This window comes from Ranitomeya variabilis, chromosome 4, assembly GCF_051348905.1.
Source record: "Ranitomeya variabilis isolate aRanVar5 chromosome 4, aRanVar5.hap1, whole genome shotgun sequence".
In the NCBI taxonomy this organism is placed as follows: domain Eukaryota; kingdom Metazoa; phylum Chordata; class Amphibia; order Anura; family Dendrobatidae; genus Ranitomeya; species Ranitomeya variabilis.
The window spans coordinates 723,455,815-723,471,458 of record NC_135235.1 but is presented as its reverse complement, the minus strand read 5'-3'; the positions used below and the strand labels follow the sequence as shown (position 1 = coordinate 723,471,458).

Sequence of the window (15,644 nt, the reverse complement as noted above, 5' to 3'; positions counted from 1 at the left end):
CCGGTAGCTTTCCTGGACCCCTAGTGATCAAAACAGAAAAATGGACCCTGTTACCATAAGGGATACATTCACGTAGATCACTCACCACCGCCGACAATCAAGGGTACCGATTTTGGAGGCTGGACAGATGCACGTGAAGCGTCCCTCCTGGACGCCGACGAATCTTGCCGGACGGAACGACCACTGTTTCTACCACTTGAGCGGCTGCTCCTGGTATGCTGGTGGCTCGGCAAGGCATCTGGTGAGAGCTCCTGCTGCTGTTGCTGTTGTGAAAGCGGCTGCTGCAGCTGCTCTTGTTGTCCTACTTCCATGGTGAAGTTTTTGGACATGAGCGCGTCTTCTGTGGTCTACCACCCTTTTATGGGGGGACCACTGCACTCCCCGCCTCTCCGGTGCCCAGTAATGGCCTCTCCCCCTCTCTGCCATGCCGCCGGAGTCTTCATTCACCGGCCGGCGTTTTCTTCATGGGCGCCGCCATCTTGGATCCGGCGCCTGCCTCCGACGCCACACGGGCACGCCCATTCCCAGCGTGCCTGGCGTGTGACGTCAGAAGAGCGACCCGGAAGCGGCCGCCGCGCCTGGACGCCGGCAGAGAGGGGAGGGCGGCGTGGCAGCCATGGAAGGAACCCGGTCCTCCAACCATGCTGCGCAACGCCCGCACGGACGCAGTGACCCGGGGGGACCTGCGGACGGCGCCTCCAGGACCCGAACCTCCGACGCACAGGCGCTGCCTGTTCTTCCACGCCGGGACGGGACCTGGGTAAGTTGAACCGCCGTGTTCAGTACAAGGGTCCCTGTCAGGACAGGAAACCCAACTGAAGCGAGGGAGAGGTACCGCCCTTTTATTTTCAGTAGGGTTTCCTGTCCTGACTGGGCGGATCCCCTCTCTCAGGTGTGCCGTCATGGGGGAAGGGAAAATGGGTACCCCTGCTGGTGAGGAAGAAGGACGTATGAAGCCTTTGGCCAGATTTTCATCAATATACTCCTTTAAGGCTTGAAGCTCAGGTGCCGCCAAAGGGTATACGTGACCAAAAGGAATATCTGCCCCAGGAAGCAACTCAATGGAACAGTCATAATGCCTATGTGGAGGAAGTTGATCTGCATTCTTCTTGTCACAAAGGTCAGAGAACTCTTTATATGCTGGAGGTAAAGAAGATACCTGTACATGTGGTTCCGTAGGCGTGGACTCAAGGACAGCTTCTGTTAATGCTGAGTGCCTCCTTGTTGGAAAGATAATCTCCTTTGTCTCCCAGTTGATAATTGGGTTCTGAGAACGCAACCAAGGAATGCCTAAAATCACAGGAAAATGAGGAGAAGAAATTAGCAAGAAAGAAAGTTGCTCCTGATGATTAGGCTTCAACAAAATTTCAAGGGGTACGGTCTCCTGATCCACAGGCCCAGAGATTAAAGGTGACCCATCCACTGTTTCCATGGTAATTGGAGAGGCTCTTTGCTGAATTTTAATACCATGTTCCTTGGCAAATGCGATATCCATGAAATTGCCACCTGCACCAGAGTCAATCACAGCTGAACTGGAAATCCACTTTCCTGAACACAGGATCTTAATAGGGAGAGAACAGTGAGAGTTCTTTTCCTTCAGCTCCTTGGGGGGTGAAGTCATAGAAAGTGAATGGAATACAGCGTTTAAAGGCAGGCTACATTCAGAGATGTCAGATTCATCATCACAGTTGTCATACTCCCCTATTGCTGCTAGCACCTTGTTAGGCCGTCTAGGACACTTAGGACAATTGATCAAGAAGTGGTCAGACTGACCGCAGTAGAAACATAGACTTTCACGAAGGCGATGCTCCCGGCGCTCATTGATCTCGCGTCTCTGAACAGAATCAATTTGCATGGGCACCTCCTCCACTTCCCGAGATGTTTTACCTGCAGGCTCTTTGGAAGGAAGGGAAAAGTTAGAAATACGGTTATATGCAGCAAATTTCTCCTGCCTACGCTCAGTAAGGCGAATGTCTATGCGCACACAATGCTGTATAAATGTCTCTAGTTCTTGTGGTGACTCCGAGCGAGCTAGTTCATCTTTTATAATACTAGACAGACCCCTCTTAAAAATAGGCAATTGTGCATAACTGTCCCAATTGGTATCTACCGCTAATCTCCTGAATTCAGTGGCATACTCAATAACAGAACGTTTAGCCTGGCGTAAAGACAACAAAGCAGATTCGGCGGTTGCATGGCGATTAGGGTCATCAAACATTAATGCCATAGCGGCCAAGAAATCATCCAAGTCATTTAACCATGGGTCACGAGACTCAATCATCGGACATCAAAATATAGCATACATTGATTCACAAAGCCATGAAATTTGTAGCGATCACCATTAAATCTGAATGGGGGCAACTTAGGTGGGCTAGCTGGTGGCGGTTGCCCAGAGGGTAAAGTCACTTGTGCAGCTATTTGCGTGCTTATGTCCTGAAAAGCCCGTCCATACTGGGACTCTATGCCAGCAAGTTTGTTTTCCTGGGCTGCCATGCGATTGCTTAAGTCCTGCAAAGTTTGTCCAAACACTTATTGATTGTGTTCAAAGCTTCCAAACTTCTTTTGCAGACCTTCCACATCTTTCTGCAGTGATCTAATTATGGAAAACACCTGCTCTAATCTGCTCTCTGCAGTCATTGTTCCAGCAGGCTCCTTTTTTTTTATGGCTAGATTATCCTGTAATAATTATAGGGGATAATTCAGGAGACTCTTTGCGTGGAACAAGACAACAGGACACAGTTTTATAAGTGGTAAAATTTATATTATCACGCGGTGATTCAAGCAGGTGCAGAGAGAAACTCAAGTCCATAACACTTTGTGCAAATAATAAACGCAGCTTAGCAGTCAATAGGAAACTTCAGAGGTAGATGCAAACAAACAGAAAGTCTATGAAGCACAGTTATTCTTGAGGAAACTTGACACGAATAGATCCTTGACTTAGTCCAGACACAGATAGATATGCTATTAGGCAGTTCAAATCATATCTTAGCTCAACCAGGGAGGCCTGGTTAATAGTCTCAGGCTTTTCAGAGCAGAAACAGCTTACCTGTCCAGCAAATGCAGATGGAAGTAACACCAGCAGCAGATGAAGGAGGATTACTGAACACTGGTGTATGCAGCAGGAACCCAGAGCAGAGTGGCAGGATCTCCAACACAGGTTCACAGGAGCAGGTGCAGGTGCAAGGCCAGGGAGTAATCAGGAGCTGGATGCAAAGCAGAATAATCTAGCACAGACTGAAGGCTGGGGTGGAGTTTTATAGCAGGAAGACAAGTGCACATGAGACCAAAGACGCCATGTTGGAAAAGGGCAGTAATGCACAAAAGGTAAAAAATGTTCAGAGTCCTGACAGGCTTCTGTCTTCTCATCCTGCAGTTGTCTAACCAGCTAAGCCGCATTCTGTCCGCAGCACATCTGCAGAGGGGGCGGTAGCCCCATGCTCTGAGGGGGCCCACCCGCAGCTAAGCTACTGCATGCACAGTGCGCCCGTACAGTTACATTCTATGGCAGTGCAGGGAGAATCGATCTCCCAGTTCTGCCGCCCGGCCGCTATGGGGCTCTTGAGCAGATGGGGGAAGGCCCGATTCAAGCAGTGGTCCCCCCGCCCGTCATCACAAGTTCAACTGTATCGGCTAGATGCTGACCGCATTGATGAGAAAAGGAGCGTTACCCTCCCTCTCCCATCATCCCCATCACCGACACCGACAGGGGGTCGTGATAACGTCATTACCAGGCACCCGCTGTCTAGAAATGTGCGGGCACTCAGAGCAGCGGTGGAACCATTAAGAAAGGTGAGTATTGGATTTATTTTTTTATGGGGCTGGGGCTCTTTGACCTTTCCCAACACCTGGGCACTGCAGTACTTTGTTCTTCCCTCAACAGGGCAGATAAGCATACCTGCGCAGGTGCAAAGTGCCAAGGAGTCTGTGTGGATGACGCAGAGAGGTATCAGTCACACGAAGCAAGCGGGAGGGCGGCATCTCAAGAAGATGGGAGGTGCAGGACCAAAGCCTGCGACACCCCTTGGACCGGACCACCCCGCTGGTGAGTATAATAAAAGGCATTTTTCTTCTCTTACAGGTCGGGTTGGGGGAAGATATACAGCATTATCTATCTATATATATAATTGTCTAAGGGTTTTTCCGTCTGTCTGTCTGTCTGTCTGTCTGTCTGTCTGTCTGTCTGTCTGTCTGTCTGTCTGTCTTTCTGTCTGTCTGTCTGTCCTGGAAATCCCGCGTCTCTGATTGGTCGAGGCCGCCAGGCCTCGACCAATCAGCGACGGGCACAGCATGGCGACGATGATGTCACAATGGAAATCCCAAGTCTCTGATTGGTCGAGGCCGCCAGGCCTCGACCAATCAGCGACGGGCACAGTATCGACGTAGATGTCATAATGGTTGCCATGGCGACGATGATGTCATAAAGGTTGCCTCGACCAATCAGCGACGGGCACAGTCTGCCGCGAATTCTGGAATCATCATTGTCCATATACTACGGGGACATGCATATTCTAGAATACCCGATGCGTTAGAATCGGGCAACAGTCTAGTATATATATAATTGTCTAAGGGTTTTTCCGTCTGTCTGTCTGTCTGTCTGTCTGTCCTGGAAATCCCACGTCTCTGATTGGTCGAGGCCGCCAGGCCTCGACCAATCAGCGACGGGCACAGTATCGACGTAGATGTCATAATGGTTGCCATGGCGACGATGATGTCATAAAGGTTGCCTCGACCAATCAGCGACGGGCACAGTCTGCCGCGAATTCTGGAATCATCATTGTCCATATACTACGGGGACATGCATATTCTAGAATACCCGATGCATTAGAATCGGGCCACAATCTAGTAGAATAATAATAATCTTTATATAGCACCAACATATTCCACAGCGCTTTATAGTTTATCAGTTTCAAACACAACAGTCATAAGTAACAATGTTAACAATACAATAATTAAAGCAAAATAAGACGATCCTGCTCGTGAGAGCTTACAATCTACAATGAGGTGAGGGAGATACAAAGTACAGGAGCTTATTTACAATGATGTATTTACAATGACGGTCCAGCCATCTTCAAGGGGGTGGGGGATAGATGGAAGTAGTGAATGGGCTACACACACACACAAACATAAAATGACTGATTAAGGAACATGATAGGCCGCTCTGAACAAATGTGTTTTGAGGGAGCGCCTAAAACTATGCAAATTGTGGATGGTCCTAATATCTTGGGGTAGAGCATTCCAGAGGATTGGCGCAGCGCGGGAGAAGTCTTGGAGTCATTAGTGGGAGGTACGGATTAGTGCAGAGGTTAGTAGAAAGTCGTTTGCAGAGCGCAGTGGTCGGTTAGACCGATAGACAGAAATGAGGGAGGAGATGTAAGGGGGTGCCGCACTATGGAGAGCTTTGTGGGTAAAAACAAGTGTTATGCTGTAAGAATCAGGCTGCACTCAGATGTCATCCGAGTGCAGTCCTATTGTGAGTGTGATGATTCAAAGAGGGAAAACAGAAAGTGGACCCTCTAGACCGCGACAACGAACCCCTCACGGACGAGCTGACCAGATAGACCGCCCCCTATACAGGGAGAGTTAGGGGCAGGCCCGTGAGGGACTATCGCCACGGAAGCTGGAGGACCAAGAAGGGAGAAGACCAAGAAGAGGTGGTGATAGTAGGACCACAGGATAGGTGAGTACTGCAGAGACACAGGACTGGTGGGTAAACTGCAGCAGTGCAGGGAATGGCGGAGGAACTGAGGGAACGCAGAGACTAGCAGGATACAAGAAAGACAGGATAAACCCAAAGTCAGAGGGAAAACGAACTTCACAGAGACTAAGAGCGGCCAGGAACACCCGAAGGAACAAATGATAACCAGGCACAGAGGGACGGCAGGAAGCAGTTTAAATACCTAAAGGCAGGGTAGCACTTTCGGGTAACAGACCTCCAGAACCACAGAGAGGACAATAAGGAGGACCGACTTCCTATACTAGTCCTCCAGGACCATAGAGGAGATGAAGAGGAGCGCCGACAGAAGATCAGAAGTGCACACGCGCAGCACTGAACCTGCGCGCGCACGAGAAGCAGAGGCAAGGAGGCGGCAGCAGCGGTATAATAACAAGTACTTTGAATTGGATTCTATAATGAATGTGCAGCCAGTGTAACGACTGTCGAAGAGGGGACACGTCTGAATAACGATTAGCTAGATGGACAACCCTGGCTGCTTCATTAAGGATAGACTGGAGAGGGCAAAATCAAGTGAGGGGGAGGCGAATTAATAGAGCATTGCAGTAGTCCAGGCAGGAGTGCATAAGGGTGACAGTGAGGATTTTTGTTGTTTCCATGGTGAGAAAAGGGCGGATTCTAGAGATTTTCTTTAGGTGTAAGTGGCAATAGCGGGCAAGAGATAGTATGTGGGAGGTGAAGGAGAGATCGGAGTCAAACATAACACCCAGACAGCGCATCTGCTGCCGGAGTGTTATTATGGTGCCACCCACGGAAAGAGAAATGTCAGATTTAGGGATGTTGGTAGATGGCAGGAGCAGAAGAATGCTGTATATCAGCCCTGAAAAGTGATGGTCGTAACATATATAGGCCAAAACTGGTCTTTAAGGGCTGCATTATACTATAGAGGCTGCCTATGGGGGCTGCATTATGCTATAGAGTCAGCCTATGGGGGCTGCATTATATTAGCAGCTGCATTATGCTACAGAGTCTGCCTATGGGGGGCTGAATTATACTATAGAGTCTGCCTATGGGAATTGCATTAGATTAGGGGCTGCATTATGGTATAGAGTCTGTCTATGGAGAGTGCATTACACTATATTGAGGATTGTCTGGTGCATTATTCTTTATCAAGGCTATCTTTTTTAAATCACATAGTTTTTATTAAAGCATATGACACTCCAGTAACACAGTCTGATACAATTTCCAGACAAGTACAACGAATACAAGATCTATTAATACATTTTCATTTTACGAAACAACACCCTTACCAACCCCCCCTCCCCTCCCCCCAATCCCTTGCCCGTTATCCAATAAAACCATATGACATCACCTCTTGAAAGATGATACCAAGCTTTACAAAAGCACATCTGTACATGTAGAAGTCCCCCCAGAAGCAACTTAACGACACCCATTCTACTCTGCAATAACTCAGCAGATGCCACGCCTGGATAATCCATAGTTGAGTGCCGAGTTTTTGCTATATGGATAATCCATCCATCCGCCCCACACATTTTCAAATTTTGTATTCTGAACTCTGAATTGTATATATTCCATTCCATAAGGACAATACAATTTATTTGTTGATAAATTCCTTTTTTCATCCAACCAATGCATCGCAATAAGCTTCCTCGCAGCATACAACAATCTCGCAATAATCAACCTTCCACATTCATCCGTAGCAATATCATCCACACAAGCCAGAAGGCAAGCCAGCGGGATATGCACCACATTTACTTCTGTCACCTCCTGTATCAAATTAAGCACCTTCACCCAAAAAGGTTGGAGGCGAGCACACGACCACATCATATGTATCAAATCAGCACCTTCCTCGCCGCACCTTGGGCATTTTGAGTCACCTCTCAGGCCTGCCTTCATCATCCACGCCGGGGTCCTGTACACCCTAACACCAGGTATAGCTGCGACACCCTCTTAACCTCACTCAGGGAAGCCCTGGGGATGCATTGAAGTATGAACTCCCACTTGGACTCTGAAAAGGGGCCCATGTCCGCCACCCATTTTTCCTTTATCCTTAATGGATGCTTCAATAAAAAGGTATCCATCAGGCCCCTGTACATCAAGGTAATGAACCCCCTCATACTCCTCCGAGGCCCAATAAGATTCAACAAGCTATCTGACTGCAGATTCACGCGCGACACCTCATTTTGACAGTTTAGGGCGTGTCTCAACTGCAGGTACTGAAAGAATGACTTCTGGGTTAAAGGAAGCTCAGTCCTAAGTATTTCAAATGTTTTAATAACATCCGAACCAAATGCCAATGCGCCTCCACTGACCGAACCCCTGCAATCTCATAAGCTCTGCCAATCTAGGATCAAGCCAAATTGGTGTATATTTCGTAAATTCCGTTACTCCCCTCCATTGCTTAATTTTGTGCCAGACTTTCCCCAGCATAGCTATTGTTGGGAATTTTGGGGGGTTAATTCTGAATCTACCGGCTTCGAGACTGGCTAATAATGGGCCCTTCCCCAGCGCATGTTCAATGATTATCCCCGTTGAAGAGCTTTGTTGTGGTTCTCCCCAACCCACCATATGTTGGCACTGGGATGCTATATAGTAGATCCATGGATTAGGGACCACCAGACCACCCTCATCCTTCGCCCTTTGCAGATGTTCCAATTTGATGCATGTCCATCCACCCTTCCAAATTAAGTCCCTAAATAGAGTATTGATCCTGTAAAATATACTCTGAGGCAGCCACACTGGAGCTTTATCAAGGCATCATACAGTATGGAGATTAGTGTTGGAGCTATCAAACAGTTTGGTGAATACTAATGGGTCAGTATATATATAGTGAGGGGGCTTTGTACTGTGTATAGAGTATCATTCCGTGTATAGGGGAGCTGTACAGGCAGACTCGGGAGATTATAAAATTTAACCCCTTTCTGACCTCGGACGTACTATCCCGTCCGAAGTCAGAAGCCCCGCTTTGATGCGGGCTCCGGCGGTGAGCCCACATCAAAGCCGGGACATGTCAGTTGTTTTGAACAGCTGACATGTGCCCGCAATAGGCGCGGGCAGAATTGCGATCTGCCCGCGCCTATTAACTAGTTAAATGCCGCTGTCAAACGCAGACAGCGGCATTTAACTACCGCTTCCGGCCGGGCGGCCGGAAATGAGGGCATCGCTGACCCCCGTCACATGATCGGAGGTCGGCGATGCTTCTCCATTGTAACTATAGAGGTCCTTGAGACCTCTATGGTTACTGATGCACGGTAGCACACCTGATTTTCTGCTACATAGCAGCGAACATAAGATCGCTGCTATGTAGCAGAGGTGATCAAGTTGTGCCAGCTTCTAGCCTCCTATGGAGGCTATTGAAGCATGGCAAAAGTAAAAAAAAAAAAAGTAAAAAACAAAATGTGAAAAAAATAAAAAATATATAAAAGTTTAAAATCACCCCCCTTTCGCCCCATTCAAAATAAATCAATAAAAAAAATCAAATCTACACATATTTGGTATCGCTGGGTTCAGAATCGCCCGATCTATCAATAAAAAAAAGTATTAACCTGATCGCTAAACAGTGTAGCGAGAAAAAAATTTGAAACGCCAGAATTACGTTTTTTTGGTCGCCGGGACATTGCATTAAAATGCAATAACGGGCGATCAAAAGAACGTATCTGCACCGAAATGGTATCATTAAAAACGCCAGCTCGGCACGCAAAAAATAAGCCCTCACCTGACCCAAGATCATGAAAAATGGAAACGCTACGGATATCGGAAAATGGCGCAATTTTTTTTTCTTTTTAGCAAAGTTTGGAATTTTTCTTCACCACTTAGATAAAATAGAACCCAGTCATGTTAGGTGTCTATGAACTTGTAATGACTTGGAGAATCATAATGGTAGGTTAGTTTTAGCATTTGGTGAACCTAGCAAAATAGCCAAACAAAAAACAAGTGTGGGATTGCACTTTTTTTGCAATTTCACCGCACTTGGAATTTTTTCCCGTTTTCAAGTACACGACATGGTAAAACCAATGATGTCGTTCAAAAGTACAACTCGTCCCACAAAAAATAAGCCCAGCCATATGGACGGAGAAATAAAAAAGTTATGGCTCTGGGAAGGAGGGGAGCGAAAAACGAACACGGAAAATCCCAAGGTCATGAAGGGGTTAAAGTGGGCACTTATTGCTATAGGGGAACTCAGGTTACTGTGAATGTCAAAGGGGCACATGACATTATTACTTCCTAGAGAACATAACATGGGCACTGTTTTCAAGGGCACTTGCACCCGGCATTACTATATTCTAGAGGGTTGCTTTAGAATTTAGAGGGCACACAGTACCACACAGCAGGTGCAGTAATAGGGACACATACGGCAGCAGCGGCTCAGTATTGTGGTATCAGCAGGATGATGAGTTTGTGCAGGTTGGGAATAGTCCCATTGGGGACAGTGCTGAAAATCTGAGACATGAAATGTATCTTTGTTGCATTCTCTGCAACCGAGTCCAGGCTGGAAGAAGTTTTCATGTCGGTCTGGGTCAGATGGAAAAGACGTGAAAAGTGAACAACTCCACCATAGACAACGTCAGCGGTAATTCATTATCTGTAAGGCTACGTGCACATGTAGCGGATCCGTTTTATTTTCCGCAGCATGTCAATTCTTTTTGCAGATCTGCAGTATTTCTGCACCCATTGACTTACATTAAGTCAAATCAGGCAGGTGTAAAAAGGAGATTTGCGTGCCAAAAACGCTGCAGAAAGGGAGGAGGAAGAGTGTGTGGGCAGAGAATATGTGTGTGGGTGGAGACTATGAGTGAGAGGAGAATATGTGCGGGTCTGTCTGCATGCGGGTGTCTGTGTGTGCAGCCAGGCATCGTCTGATGGGGCTACTACTCCCATCCAGCTATGTCTGGTGCCACATATAAAAGTGATAGCATGAGCCGATGATGGGACAGTAGTAGACACATCATCCGGCGACTGTAAAACAAAAAAATACACATTCATACTCACCAAACACCTAAATCGCCGACGACCTTAATCTCCTGCAATAAAAAATAAAATAATAAACCAACATATACCTACCTTTCCATCGTAGTCCATTTAATAATGAGTCTCCCAGGGTGATCTCATTTGTAGAGATGTGACCGCTCTACCCGGCGATACACTGACAGGAGGTAATCCTCCCGCAGTGTATCACTGCGCCGTCGTCAGAGGTCACCGCAGTTCATGCTCTCACTTGCGGCACCGTTGCGTGAAAAAATTCTCACACAGCGGTAGTGCCGTATGTCAGAGCACGAACTCCGGTAAACGCTCAGTGATTCACTGCGGGAGCGATAATTTCCTGTCAGTGTATTGCTGGAGGCCGTATAGAGCAGTATGTGATTATGTTAATGTGTTTTTTTTCTTTTACACCTGAACACAGTTGCCGGATGATGGGACTTCTGTCCCATCATCGGCTCATGTTGTCACTGTTATATGTGACACCAGACAAAGCTGGTTGGGAGCAAAAGTCCCATCAGATGATGCCTGGCTACACACACAGACCCGCACACACACAGATACACACACACACACACAAAGACACCTACACACAGAGAGACATCTCCGCTCTCACATAGTCTCACTCCTCTTCCTCTTCACCCAGTTGTAGTCCAGGTTACCTGGTTAGGGGGCCACTGAGAAGCTTCGCCCCCTGAACCAAAACCCTAACTACACCTCTGTGTTACATCACTGCTCACACCACACAGAGACCCCAAAAGAGTCTCAGTGCTGAAGGGGTTAATGTCCCCCACACCCAGTAATGGGAATCTACAGCACATACCTCCACCCGCAGAGCCGCACTCCACATATATGGCTGCTCTGTGCGCACAGGACCTGTGATGAGGTCACAGGGTGGAGGAGTCAGGGGTCACATGATCAGGGGCCTCAGTGTATGCAGGACTCTGCTGTGCTGACAAGTATTCAGCTCCTCTGCTGGTGCTGCTCCTTTCACAACAGGTAGCACTTGGCAGAAGTCACCTTCAATAAGTACAATTCCCCCCATTAAGTGATTGGATCCCCCCAGATCTTTCATAGACCTTAGTGATATTACAGATGGGAGATTCCAAGAGCGCTGGATTCAGGGGTAATCCTAGTGCTGAATGAGCCGTGCGCATGCATCTAAGGCCGGCGTCACACTCAGCGTATGAAAATATGGTCCCTTTTTTACGGCCGTAATACGCAGAAATGTTCCCAAAATAGTGATCCGTATGTCATCCATAGTCAGGGTGTATCAGCGTATTTTGCGCATGGCATCCTCCGTATGGCATCCGTACTGCGAGATTTTCTCGCAGGCTTGCAAAACCGACATCTAATGGATTTAGGGGCTCAAATGTTCGTTAAAACATATATACAGTATATATATATATATATATATATATATATGTCATTGAGACACATATATATATTCTGTATTTATATTTAATTCAGCGCTAGATTGCAGAAAAGTCGGTAATTCAATTGCCGGCTTTTTCCTTCTTCCCAAACCCGACAGGATTTACATACAGTAAACCATCTCATATCCCCTTTTTTTTTGCATATTCCACACTACTAATGTTAGTAGTGTGTATGTGCAAAATTTGGCCGCTGTAGCTATTAAATTAAAGGGTTAAATTGCGGAAAAAATTGGCGTGGGCTCCCGTGCAATTTTCTCCGCTAGAGCGGTAAAGCCAGTGACTGAGGGCAGATATTAATAGCCAGGAGAGGGTCCATGGTTATTGGCCCCCCTGGCTACAAACATCTGCCCCCAGCCACCCCAGAAAAGGCACATCTGGAAGATGCGCCTATTCTGGCACTTGGCCACTCTCTTCCCACTCCCGTGTAGCGGTGGGATATGGGGTAATGAAGGGTTAATGTCACCTTGCTATTGTAAGGTGCCATTAAGGGAGATTAATAATGGAGAGGCGTCAATTATGACACCTATCCATTATTAATCCAATAGTACGAAATGGTTAATAAAACACACACATTATTACAAAGTACTTTAATGAAATAAAGACACATGGTGTTGTAATATTTTATTATTCTCTTAATCCACCTGAAGACCCTCGTTCTGTAAAAAAGAAAAAAGAAAATATCAACAATATCCCATACCTTCCGTTGGTCTTGAACGTCCCACGATGTAAATCCATCTGAAGGGGTTAAATCATTTTACAGCCAGGAGCTTTGCTAATGCAGTCGCTCCTGTCTGTAAAATGTTGTGAATGAATGTAATGCAGGGGAATGTCCTGTAGTTACCTTGAGTGGCGGTGATGCGCCCCCTGCTGGATGTCCTCATATGAACTCGAGCGTGGGAACTTTTCCCAGGCTCGAGTTCATATGAGACATCCAGCAGAGGGCGCCTCACCACGACTCAAGGTAACTACAGGACATTCCCCTGCATTACATTCATTCCCCGAGGTTTTACAACCACGAGCACAGCTGCTTTAGCAAAGCTCCTGGCTGTAAAATGATTTAACCCCTTCAGATGGATTTACCCATCAATTTGCCGTCAATTTCCTAATACTTTTACCTGCCCTCTGTTTATGTCTATCCCATCCCTCATCTATAACATTATTGAAATCCCCAATGATAAGTAATGGCAGTCCCGCACCCTGCTTAAATAATTCCATAACCTCACATACCTTTTTCCCGCTGTATGGCGGTGGTATGTACATAGCTACTATACATAATGCTTGTCCAAAAATTTTACAAACAACAAAAATATACTGTCCTTCACTATCAACATGGCTTTCAATTTCTCCAAATGGCATAGACGCTCCTATTAATAATGAGACCTCTGTAGCATATGAAGAATATGTGGAATGATATGATCTCCCAATCCACCTTCTCTTCAACACCTCCACCTCTTCCTGAAGTAAATGAGTCTCCTGGAGGCATAGAACATCTGGCCTCCTCGTCCTAGCATATTCCATGATCGCCGTTCTTCATGTTCCCTCTGACAGTCCTCTTAGGGCTCATACTCACATGTGTGCAAAACGGACGAGTGCAATCCGATAAAAAATCGGATTGCACTCGGACCAATGATAGTCAATAGGTGATATCTCATTTGAGATTTTTTTCTCAGCCGCAATCGGACTGAGAAAAAAAATCGCAGCATGCTGCGGACTGCTGCGATTCTCGGACGAAACTCGCCAATGTAAGTAAATGGGTGAAAGAAAAAAATTGCACATCACTCGCACCATGCATGTGCTGTCCGATTTTTACGCATTAGTGTTCTTTGAAAAGCCGGTAATTCAGCGCGGTGTACAGTAAAATCACACTGACAGGTTAGAATAGAGTAGATATATACACATAGAATAGGTATATATATACGATGTGGCTCTGGGATGTAGAGATCGGTGTAATTTCTTTATAATTTCTGCATAACTTTATACAAATTATTGTTCTGTAGAGGTCCGTCATCTCTATGGGTGGTTTTTCCTTAACCAACATGGCGCCGTGATCTCCAGAGCGACTCTACGCAACTGCGGCTTCAAGCATTATGGGTCTTTGACATAGACGTCACTGCCTTGCGCAGTGGGTGTATGAGGACGCCGGAGACCGGGACGTGCATGATAAAAATATTGATTTTATCTAACTGATCATTATTTAGTTAATTTTAACCACAATCAAGCCACACGTAATGTATTATATTAATATTGAATTTAAAAGGGGTATTTCAATCGGCACAGATGCACTTTTTCATTGATTGTTACTTCATGCATTTCAAACCAATTTTTATAACATTGCACATAATGAATTTTTTTATGAGATATGTATGTTCATATAAAAGGCTGTTTCACTCATGTGTTCTCTGCTTGAAAAAGGATATTACATCCGAAACGTTGCCACGCCGTTCAGGTGATAAAGTCCACTTATTTTCTTTAGTTTTTTTAGTTTTTTGTGCCGCTTTCATTTTTTGATTATATGTGTGTGTGTGTGTGTATATATATATATATATATATCTATATATATATATATATATATATATAATATATATTTAAAAAACGTTTTGTTTCTCCAGGGATCAGTCCGATGGTAGAGTAAAATATAGCTTTTATTTATCCATTAAAAAGTTCCAGATTTCTTCAGTTACAATATTGCATACATTCAATCCCATATGGACGACATGTTTCGACACCACATGTGTCTTCCTCCAGGTCCCTATACACATAGAATAGATATAGAGATATATACAGTATATTATAATCCAGAGCTAGATAGCAAAAGCCTGCAATTGAATTACCGGCTTTTATGCTATCTCCTTCCCAAACCCGACAGGATATTACACATGATTACATACAGTAAACTATTTCATATCCCTTATTTTTTTTTATATTTCGCATTAATAATGTTACAAGTGTCTGTGTGTAAACTTTGGGAGCTGTAGCTCTTAAAATAAAGGGTTAGTTCACGGAAAAAACTGGCGTGGGCTCCGGCGCAATTTTCTCCGCCAGAGTGGTAAAGCCAGTGACTGAGGGCAGATATTAATAGCCAGGAGAGGGTCCATGGTTATTGCCCCCCCCCTGGCTAAAAATATCTGCCCCCAGCCACCCCAGAAAAGGCACATCTGGAAGATTCGCCTATTCTGGCACTTAGCCTCTCTCTTCCCACTCCCCTATAGCGGTGGGATATGGTGTAATAAAGGGTTAGAGTCACCATCAATGATAGGCACTGCCTCATCTTCTGTCGTGCGGCATCTGCGTTGCAGTTCCGCAGGACCGGAGGAGGAAGATGAGGGGGGGAAGAGGATAAGGAAGCATGGGAAAAATAAAGAAAAGTGGGATCCTCTCCCTCGCTATCAGTGTCGGAGTCAAGGAAAGAATATGCCTCCTCCAATGAATAGCACTGTTGGGACAAACGGGACGAGCGGGACATTTTTTGTGAGTATGGTGCTTGGGTGTATTTTATTGATAACTATGTGTACATGTGGGGGGATAGTGATTGGTGCAAA

The 15,644-nt window shown here is 46.0% G+C and overlaps 2 protein-coding genes across 3 annotated transcripts in view; both read right to left on the bottom strand.

Annotated features, from left to right (window-relative positions):
* The window catches only part of LOC143766666 (uncharacterized), a 40,485-nt gene extending 28,951 nt beyond the window's left edge, over window positions 1–11,534 (bottom strand). For both annotated transcript variants that reach the window (XM_077254511.1, XM_077254512.1), the window contains exon 1: window positions 11,493–11,534. In XM_077254511.1, coding sequence (XP_077110626.1) covers window positions 11,493–11,519 — 27 coding nt within the window. In that variant the 5' untranslated portion in view covers window positions 11,520–11,534. The remainder of the gene's footprint in view (window positions 1–11,492) is intronic.
* The window catches only part of LOC143768242 (uncharacterized), a 688,323-nt gene that overhangs the window by 196,110 nt on the left and 476,569 nt on the right, over window positions 1–15,644 (bottom strand). The gene's annotated exons all lie outside the window — the stretch shown is intronic.